This window comes from Belonocnema kinseyi, chromosome 10 (assembly GCF_010883055.1).
Source record: "Belonocnema kinseyi isolate 2016_QV_RU_SX_M_011 chromosome 10, B_treatae_v1, whole genome shotgun sequence".
Taxonomy (NCBI): Eukaryota; Metazoa; Arthropoda; class Insecta; order Hymenoptera; family Cynipidae; genus Belonocnema; species Belonocnema kinseyi.
This window is the reverse complement of record NC_046666.1, coordinates 34,375,270-34,386,860: the sequence shown is the minus strand read 5'-3', so window position 1 is coordinate 34,386,860 and position 11,591 is coordinate 34,375,270. Positions and strand designations below refer to the sequence as shown.

General features: G+C 26.3%; 1 protein-coding gene across 1 annotated transcript in view; it reads left to right on the top strand.

Moving 5' to 3' along the window:
• Window positions 1-9,407: 9,407 nt before the first annotated feature.
• The window catches only part of LOC117182002 (sodium leak channel non-selective protein), a 35,747-nt gene continuing 33,563 nt past the window's right edge, over window positions 9,408-11,591 (top strand). The window contains exons 1-2 of the mRNA XM_033375021.1: window positions 9,408-9,509; window positions 11,148-11,333. Of these exons, the coding sequence (XP_033230912.1) occupies window positions 9,408-9,509; window positions 11,148-11,333 (288 nt within the window). The remainder of the gene's footprint in view (window positions 9,510-11,147; window positions 11,334-11,591) is intronic.

Sequence of the window (11,591 nt, the reverse complement as noted above, 5' to 3'; positions counted from 1 at the left end):
AACTTGAAAAAATGGCTCGGTGGACAGAGATTTCCAGACAACGAAGACGTAATTGCCTCTGTAAGTGCTTATTTTGAGGAACTTCCGAAAACGCACTTTTCTTAAGGATTAAAAAAACTTGAAAAACGATTGACTAAGTGTATAGAGCTCCAAGGAGATTATGTTGAAAAATAAAAAAAAATTTACCCAAAAAAAATTGTTTTTATACTTCATTATAAGGACTTATTGAACTACCCTCGTACTATAGCTTACTTAAATGTGATCTGGCCACTGCACCAAGCGTCGTGGTGGCGCTGCGTTGCCACTAAGAATACAGATGCTTGCTCAAAAAATTTTCTGTGTAGGTACATTTTTTAGTAGTGGAATTTGAAATTTGTTTAGTTTGAATAAAAGGAACATGTATGGTTTTTGTTTAAATGTTAAATTAATAAATTCCAAAAGAAAAACATGCTTTGTATACAGATATTCAAAAAGTTGCATCATAAGTTGTATAGCTATGACAGTTCTACGTCACTTATAGGGTTGTAAAATTTCATGAAACTTTGTTTCAATGAAAAGTTTCATGAAACTTTCAAGGTCTCGTGAAACATTGCAATTTTTCAAAGACGATGGCAGGAAAATTCAAACCGCATATAATCAAAAGTTGAAATCAATTCACATTTTCTCAAGTAATTGTTGATTAAATAAGCAATTAAATAATGCAATACGTTTTGATAATTTCCCCTTAAATTAAATACTAAAAATTTATGAACAAAATTGAGTTTTATAGCAAATACAGTTACATGATTAAGAATTTTTAAAACCCAATTTTTCTATATTAAGTTAATATATATATTTATTAGTTATAATTAATAGACTGAGGCATTTTGAAGTATTCAGAGCAATAATTTATAATATTTTCACCAATATCACAATTTTACTGCGGAAACACTGAGAAACATTGAGAAACGCTAAATAAAATTTCAAAATATGTTTAAACTTGTGGCGAAGCGGCATATGATACGAGTCCCACATACCTAACCTGATCTGATTTCGGCGCATGCGCATATGGAAATTCTCTCCTTTCCCCCCAATGTTTCATGAAACGATGAAACTTTGACTGTGAAACATTTGCAAGTTTCAAGTGAAAGTTTCAATGTTACATAGAAACGTTTCATTGCTCACAACCCTAGTCACTTACGGAACGAGCAAAGTTATGTCGCATACTGAATTATCATCAGCAGCTAAAACAAAGAGACCGGTAATTTTATTATATTATAACTTTACCAATAATCGGTAAAAATAGAGAGGTGGATAATTTTTATATTTTCATTTTTACCGACTGATAACAAAATATTAATGTAAAAAATTACGGTCTCCCCTGTTTTGCCGACTAATGTTTCAATGCTAATCTAGCAAGAACCTACATTACCAACCCCTATATTTTACTGACCGAATGTAACTTAGGATAAAACCGAAACTTGCTCGGTCGATAAGTGACGTAGAACTGTCTATGTAGCTATACTACTATCATGAACAACATTTTTTCCAACTTTTTAAAATAATTTAACACAAAAAATGTTAATTGCAAAAAATTTGCCTTAATATTCTGATACGCAGGGAACTCTTTTAATTTTGAAATTCAAAAACCGAACAGAAAAATCTTTGTTTCAAATGCCAAACCATAACTTTTTTTTCTTGGCCGTAGTGATTCGATTAATCTTTAACATTTGCATTCCGCCCTGATACACACACATCTATTAGAATAGTAAAGTTCAAATTATTAGCATTTTCAGATTTTTTATAATTTAGATAAAATATTGAATGTGAACGGTATTAAAAATGTAATCGCAATTTAAGAAGTGATAAAACTATTAATTGAATATAGTATCTAGTCTCCTTTAGTGTATACAATAATCATTGTGTTCATTGTTCATACATTCTAGTTGACTGTGAGTTATCATTAAATGTTTTTTAAGGAAGTTGTCATTTTACCCTTATTATGTTCATCACTGTGACAGTAAAGCCCATTACCACAAAAATTTCATCTCCAACAGAAAAGAGAAGCTAAACACAATAAAATTACCATTAAACTACTATTTGTTAACTTATTATATGTCACTTTTTAAAAAATTGATATTCTCACTCTGAATATAAATCAGTCTAAAATGAGTGATTTATCAATAGATTTTGACTGATCTATTTAATCAATTTTTCTTATTCCTCAATTATGTAATTTTGATTGATCTAATCAGTAACTTTTAAAGGTTAAATAAATTATTTAAAATGATTTATCAAACACATTTTCATTTGTTTTTAAAAGTAATTTACACTGAATGAAAAAATTGATCTTGATTGAACAAAATAATGAAATTACATTTTTTTTAAACAGTCAATATTAGCATATATGTTAAAGCAGCTAATTTGTCACTCAAAATATGCTCGATCTATTGAATCAGTCAAAATTCTACTGATTTAACTTTAGAGTTTAATGAAATATTGATTACTTAAGTTTTTTCATCACTCTGAATGTAAATCAGTCAAAAGTGAGTGATTCATCAATCAAATGTGACTCTTCACTTAAGTTAATTTTTTTCATTGATCTTGATTGCACAAAATATGAAATTAATATTTTCAAGCAGTCAATATTAAAATACCTTAGATTTTCAAACAGAAATCACTGATTTTTTGTAAAAATACTCTAAATACTCCAATACTCTATACTCTACATACTATAAATGTGAATCAGTAAAAATTCAGTAATTATTTATCAATCAATTTTGACTGATCACTTTAGTCAGTAATTTATTAAATAGATTTGCAGAAATTTAAAGATTGTATTTACTCATCTTGAGAATATGTTCAAGCAATTATTTTGTCAGCAGAAATGACTGTTTTTCAGTAAAACCATGCTTCATTAATTTATCAAATCAAATTTTTACTGGTTTAACTTTTGAGTTCGATGAAATATTGCATATTTAACTACTTTTGTCACTCTAAATGTACATGAATCAAAAGTCATTGATTCACCAATCAATTTTGACGGATAACTTTATCCGATTTTCTCATTGATCGATTTAGTCATTTAAAATTATATCGTGATTAATTCTAATAATTTAAATAATTGATTTTCAATAATCTATAAAACAGATTTTCATTGAAGAAATAATTCACTTCGGCCGAATAAATCAGAACATTCTGTTGTACCAAAAGTCATTAAAGTTGACTGACTCAACAAGTAATTTACACTGAATAAATCATTAATCTAAAAATTAAATTAAATTAGATATTGTAAATTTTAAAACTTTTAGACATTTAATATTAGCATACGTTAACACAAATATTTTGTCAGTAGAAATAGCTGATTTTATAGTCAAAATAGACTTGAATATTTGAATCAGTAAAATTGTTACTAGTTTTAATTTACAGTGTAATGAAATATTACATACTTAAAGATTTTGGTCACTCTGTTTTTGTCAGTTAAAAGAGTTAGAAGTGACTGATTCATCAATCAATTTTGACATTAATCAAATCAGTCATTTTCGATTATTTAATGAGTCACTTTTATTAGGTGAATTATTTATTTTTAATGATTTATTAAACATATTTTCATGAATTTTAAATTTGGAAGTAGTCAATATTAAAATATGTTAAAGATATTATTTTGTCAACAGAAATGACTGATTATTCAGTAAAAACATGCTTGATTAATTGAATCTGTCCAATTTTCACTGATTTAAATTTGAATTATAATTGAATTTTGCATACTCAACTATTTTTTATTCTAATTATTTATTATTTTCATTCCTTAAAATCGAGTAAATCAATCACGGAATTAAAATTAGGTTAATTGAATAATAATGATAAGATAAATTGATATCAGATTAAATATAAAAATTGTTTTAACTCGAACATCTGTTGGAGACAGTTTGTGCACATATTGATGTGACGTAGAAGAGTGATTCATTCGTATATATCATTGCTCCCTTTGATGTCTAAAAAAAAATAATTGTAACGATGGTGTTGTTGTCGATAGATGTAAGATAGAAAATATTTCAATGAAAAGTTATAATTTTTTACTTAAATAATTTTTTTATCATTTTTAACTTTGTGAACGTATTAGAACTTTTCGTTGAAATATTTTATTCACTAATTTTAGTCTCATTATACATATGATATGTAAATTTGTGCAACATGAATTTATAGTGAGACATTAAGAAAATAAGAAATAAGTAAACTGATTGATCTCCTCTTTTTATTAATAGAAATTCTTATTTTTTTATTTGCTATTTCAGTATTTGGTTACATAACTTCATATTATTCAAGGCAGGGTGATGTGGTGTAAGCTCAGTAGTAAATTCGTTGTTGATCAAACGGATGGGATTATTTTTCTTCTGAGTTAATAAAAAGTTTCGATTTTTCCTTTCTCACTTAATTTTTCAAGGTTTTCAGTCGTCGCTTGATTTATTTATTAATAATTTCATCAATAAATTCAATAAATAGATTTATTTATATTATAATATTAATATGGACATCATTTAAAGTCGAGAAAGATTTTCTCAGGGATTTTCTAAAAAATTAGGATCTCTGGAAAATTCTGAAATCTTCCAATATTATCTTAAATCATGTAAAGCATTTTTAAGGTGTCTACCCGACGGAAGATTTTAAATTCCTGCTTATTTCCATGGTTTCGCCCGGCCAATTGTTAAATTTTCTCGTTTAAATTAAAAAAGTTTCAAAAATTTGAATATTTCGAAAAGATTTTTAAATATTTAAAAGGATTTCGAAACATTTTTTATATTTTCTGAATTGGAAAAGTGGATTTGTTAAAATAATTTTGAATTTGAACCAATTTCTAAATATTTCAATGATTTTACACGATAGTTAAAAAGTTCGAGAGATTTCTAAAAAAAATTTTAAATTTTAAATATTCCTGATTTGAAATTGAGAATGTTTAAAAAGAATTTTGAACTTGAACAAAATTCAAAAGATTTCAAAAGATTTCTTATTCAGTGCACTATTTTTTTTTTATTCTGAATTTGAAGAAAATTTTTAATATTTCAATTATTTCAAGCGATTTTTAAATATTGCAAAAGGTTTCTGAACATTTAAAAAGATTTGCGATTTCGAAAAGCGATTTTTTAAAAAGAATTATAAGTATACTTATGAACAAAATTCAAAAGCTTTGAATGATTTCAAACGATTTTTAAATATTTCAAGAGATTTCTAAAGATTTTTTAAGATTTCTGATTTCGACAAGGTTTTTTTTTTAAATCTGAATTTAAACAAAATTCAAAATATTTCAATGGTTTTAAACGAATTTTAAAGATTTCAAAAGATTTCTTAACATTTTTAAAGATTTTTTATTTCAAAAATGGATTTTTTTTAAAGAATCCTGGATTTAAATATATTTCAAAATATTGCAATTATTTCAAACGATTTTAAAAATTTTCAAGAGATTTCTCTACATTTAAAAAAATTGTGAAACTGAATAAAATTTAAATATTTCAATGATTTTAAACGATTTGCAAATATTTAAATAGATTTTTAAACATTTAAAAATATTTCCGATTTCTGAAAGGGTTTTTTTTTAAAGAATTGTAAGTTGCACAACAGTGCATTTTTCAGATGAATTCTGAATTAGAACGAAAATCAAAATATTCCAATGATTTCAAACGATTTTTAAAGATTTCAACAGATTTATAAAAATTTTAAAAGATTTTCGATTTTGAAAATGAATTTTTTTAAAGAATCCCGGATTTGGACAAACTTCAAAATATTTCAATTATTTTACACGATTTTTTAAAATTTCAAGAGATTTCTCTCCATTTAGAAAAATTCTGAATTTGAATAGAATTCCAAATATTTCAATGATTTGAAACGACTTGCAAATATTTAAATAGATTTTTAAACTTTTTGACAGATTTCTGGTTTGGTACAATGATTTTTAAAATAATTCTGAATTTAAAAAAAGTTTTAATCACTTCAATGATTTCAAGTGATTTTTGAAGATTGCAAGACATTTTTAAACATTTTAAAGGATTTAAAAGATTTCTGATTCCTGGTTTTTACACAATTGGAACCCGAAATATCCCTTTTTATCAAAATGAATAATCGTGAAAGCATTAAATCTAAAAAAAACATATGTATAAATTTGAACAAAATTTAATATATTTAAGTCATTTCAAACAATTTTGTAAGATTTCTAGAGATTTCTAATCATTTTAAAGTATCTAAAAGATTTCTAGTTTCAAAAAGGAAATTTTTTAAAATTATGAACATAAATTTGAACAAAATTGAATAGATTTCAATCATGTCAAACGATTTTTAAAGATTTCAAGAGATCTCTAAACGTGTTAAAGGATTTTAATAATTTCAAAAGATTTTGTAAGATTTCTGGTTTCAAAACGAGAAGTTTTAAAAATTATAAGTATAAATTTGATAAAAAATGCAATAGATTTTAATATCTTCAAACGATTTTATAAGATTCCAAGAGATTTCTAAACATTTCAAAGGTTTTAAAAGCAAAAATATAAATTTTCAACAACAACAAAACTTTGAACCAAAAATAGAGTAGTTAAATTCACTATTAAAAATAACAGTTTTCAAAACACAATCGAATGCAACCAAAAAATACGAATTTTTAGCCAAAGAAATCAATTTTACCTATAGTGATGAATTTTTAACCAAAAATTTTAATTTTAAACCCAAGAGGTGATTTTCTACCAAAACAGATGAAATTTTAACAAAATACAAGAATCTTATTTCTACAAAAGATCAATTTTCTACTAACATACAGGGTGGACACGCTGGCGCTTACATACATGGCGAGTTGAATACTACCCGAATTGCACAACAGCAGAGGAGAAGCCATTATACAGGGGTATTTTCATATTTCGCACCTTTAAAGTTTCATTCGGATCGGCCATTCGGTCAAGTCCGTGCATCTTCGGATCAAGTATACAATAGTTTCCATGGTTGCGTTCGAAACTTCAAACGGATACAAGTGTCAAAACAATATAGGTTATGTTATATAGTAATTAACAAATAATAAAAGTGTTTATTTATAATGAAGTGAGACATGTGAACTGAGAAGTAAACTTCATTTTTTTCTGTGCCAATAACATTATAGAATGGCTGCTAAGTGACAAATACTATAAAATAGTAATAATATTCTATGCTTCCAGTGAGCGAAGAGTGAATGGTGTTTAACGCTTCTTTTTACAGCATAAAAAAGGTATGTTATGAATGCACAGGATAGTTTTCAAATAAAGTGAATGAAATATTACATGCGTAAACTTTAAATTAACATTGCCTACATTTACTGACAGCGATTAGGGAAAACAGGTGAATCTGAACATAACCGCTTGAAGTTTCGGACGCAACCATGGAAACTATCATGAACTTGATCCGAAGATGCACGGACTTGGCCGAATGGCCGATCCGAATGCAACTTTAAAGGCGCGAAATATGAAAATACCCCTGTATAATGGCTTCTCCCCTGCTGTTGTGCAATTCGGGTAGCATTCAACTCGCCATGTACATAAGCCCCAGCGTGTCCACCCTGTAGAATCGCTAAATGCCCGGTTAAAACAAAATGTCAATAAAAATAGTAGAATTCAACCAAAAAGATCAATTCTCAAGAATATAGTTGAAACCTTAAACAGTACATGAATCTTCAACTAAATAGTAGAACTTTAAATAAAGAAGATTGTTTTTCAACTAAGATTCCTCATCTAATAATGAAAAAAAATGTATTTAAAATGGTTGAATTTTAAAGCAAAAATATGAATTTTCTACAAAAAAGTTGCTTTTCCAACCCGTAAATGTAAGTTTTCTACCAAAATAATTTAATTTTCAAACCAAAAAAGTAAATTTTTTTGCATAAAATAGATGAAATATGAACTAAAAAGAATTAAATTTTAAGATAGAATGAAACAGTTATATTTTCAGGTTAAAAAATTAAATTTTTACAAAGAAAAGAATTAAATGAAATCGTGAATTTTTTTACCAAAGAAATGAATTTTCCCCTATAACGATGAATCTTTTGGAAAAAAATAGTTTAAGGCAAATAATTTAATTTTCAACGAAAAAGGTGAATTTTCTACCAAAAAGACGAATTTTCAACAAAAATACATTTATTTGCAACTAAAAAATATACATTTTGAACCCAAAATAGAATAGCTAAATTTTCCGTTAAGAAAATAAATATTCAAACAAAGATGGAATTTTTAAATTTTCAAGTTTAAAATCAATTTGGAAAAAAAATAATTTTCAAGAAAGGAGCTCAATTTATAAATTAAAAAATTAAGGTTTTTTAATTAAAATGATGTATCATAAGCCACACTTTTTCATCAAAATAGTTACGCTTTCAAATAAGTAGTTCCATTTTTAACCGACAAATATAAATTTTCAACGAAATATGTAATAGTTGACATTTCAAAGAAAAAGAACTTTAATTTCAATCAAAAAACAGTTGTATTCAACTGAAAAATTCTATGTTCAAATTCAGAATTATAATTACAAAATTTTCTATAATAATTCAAAAATATATCAAATTCTTATTTTCCAGCATTTTTAAGCGGAAAGTATTAAATTGTGACGAATTTTTCTTTGGAAGAAGAATTTTTTTAATTCCCTTCTTTTAAATCAGAATTGAAATTCTTTTTCTAAAGTAAAAATTAAAATTCTCAACAAAATTTCCTATTCCGAAGTGAACCTACAATGAAAATTATAATTCCTATCCCTGAGTCTAAATTATAATTCTTTACGGAAATTTCCTTTTCCAATAAACGATTACTTTTATTTCCAAAAATTTCCTATTGTAAGTCAATTATATTTATTTTTACATTTTCTATTCTAAATAAAAAATATAGTAATTACCTTTTTCTAAAAATTAGAACAAGAATGTGGCCAATTCTGTAATATTATTATTTGCAAATGAAAATTTTATATTAAAAAAAATTCCTCTCATTGGATCATATTCCCGGTCATTTCCCAGGTTTTCCCAGATAAAAAAAATTTCCGATCAGGTAGACATCCTGATTCTATATTTCTAAAATTTTACAAGAATTCTGGAAAGTTCTTAACTTTTCTAGAGTACTCTTGAATATTACAGAATGTTCTGGAATGTTCTAGACTGTTCTAGCATTTTCTAGAATATTCTTCTATTTCTGAACTTCCCTTTAAATTCTGGAATTTCCTTTTTAGTTTTCGGAAAATGGTACATAGAAAATAAGACTAAAATAACTGATGGGGTTAATTGACAAAAATATTAACTACAGCTTTCTTTTTATTACATTTTGATAATAATTTACTGAATCTTAAATCACTTCACTCTGATAAAAGGATCAGAAATAAAAAAACTTTTTTTTGCTTAATCAGATAAACTTTCAGGCCTCACGATTGCGAACATAATCCCTATTATGATGTTGGGGCGAAAGCAAAGCCTCAAAGGGGAACCCGTCCTGGCCGATTATGGCCCGGAGGAGTTCCTCAATGAGAGTGCCGACATCGAGTGGGTGAACAAGGTAGGAAAAAAAAATTTTTTATTTTACATAAACAGGATTGCTACAAAATCCCGATTTCGAAATTTCCTGACTTTCCCTAATTGTTCCCTGATCATTGTAAATTTTTCTTTCAGGTAAGAAAAAAACCAAACACTTATGAAATCAATAATAGAAAAAGAATGTTCGTTTCAAAATTTATCTTGAAGACTTTTAATGACAATTAAAAAAGTCAATTTTCAATTAAAGCGATGAATCTCTAACAAAAAACAAATTAGTTCTCTACAATAAGTGTAATAGTTGATATTGCCACAAAAACAATTGATTTTCCACGAAAGCAGTTGAAATATTAAACTATTAGCGATAAATATTTTAACACAGAAATTAATTTTTACTGAAATAATTTAATTTTCAACTAAAAGTGTGAATTTTCTACCAAAAAAGACACAATTTCCAAAAATTACATTAATTTTCAACTAAGAAATAGAAATTCTTAACCAAGAAAAGAATAGCTAGATTTTCAGTTAAGAAAAAAATATTTTTGTTACAAATAGTTGAATTAAACAGTAAAAATTAAACAAAATCGTTTAATTTTTAAACAAAGAAATTGTGTTTTTAACTTTAATTATGAATCTTTTATCAAAAAATGTTGGTAACCAAGAAGTTCAATTCCCAACAAAAAGGTGACATTTCTACCAAAAATGTTAAATTTTCAACAAAGTACATGAATTTTCAACTGAAAATTATATATTTTTAATTTTTTAAAAATAGAATAACTGAATTAGCAGTTCAATAATTAGAAATAAATAACAGTTGAATTAAAAACATATATTTTACTGAATAAATTAATTTTTAACTAAATACTGTAATTTTTTATAGAATATATGAATTTTCAACTAAAAAGATAGATTTTTAACAAAAAATAGAATAACTACATTATTATTAAAAAAAAACTCAATCCATAGCGAAAAAGACGAATTTCCAACAAAATATTTGAATGCTCAACAAATACATAAATTTTCAGCTAAACGGTTTTTTTTGTCAACTGAAGAAGATTAATTTTAAACCAAATACGGAATTGTTAAATTTTCAGGTAAAAAGAATTAATTGACAACAACATTTTTTTCTACAAAAGAGATCAATTCTCACACAAGAAAAAAATCATTTTCACCTAAAATAGTTAATCATAATAAAAAAAAATGTTAAACGAAATATTTTTACTTTCAACTAAGTAGTTCAATTTTCAATCGAAAAATATAAGTTATTAACGAAAAATAAATTAAATGAAAAAAGAAGAAATTTTAACAGAATCGTTTAATTTTTAATTAAAACTGATTGGTTTCCCAACTAAAAGTTAAATTTTTTACCAAAATAGTTGAATTGTGAACCCAAAAACACGAATTTTCAACCAAAAAGCAAAAAATTTACAAGAAAATCTTAAATTTTCAACAAAATAATCAAATTTGATTCAAAATCAGGTTACTGAAAATTCCCTGTTAGGTTTTCCCTGACCAGTCTTAAATTCCCTGACTTTCCCTAATTTTCCATTATTCCCTGACCAGTATCAACCCTAGTTAAAGGAGAAGGTAAGTAAACCTATTAATAAGATAAATAGGTACTTGAAGCTGATTTACACAAATTTAACTCTATTTTTAATTTCAGCTGTGGGTCCGGAGATTAATGAGGCTTTGTGCCCTTGTTTCCCTAGCTTCGGTTTGTCTAAACACTCCTAAGACCTTTGAAAAAGTTCCATCCCTTCAATATGTCACTTTCGTCTGCGACCTCATTGTTACATTCCTTTTTACTGCTGAAATGATTGCCAAAATGCACATTCGCGGTATTCTCAAGGTAAATTATTTATCAATTTTTTTATAAGGGTTTTTTATATAAAGGGTTTCGTAGCCTGTTAAGACATTAATTTAATCTTTCTAACCTTCACCTACCTTACTTTCCCAACCCTCATTTCCTCTACTTCTCCACCCTTCACTTTCAATTCTTCAACTGCCCTCACTTCCTCTACTCACCCTCTCCTGGTTTCCACTCATTTTCTCTATTTTTTCTTACTTGATCACCTACTCTTTCCTACTCGCTTTTGCTACCTCCTCA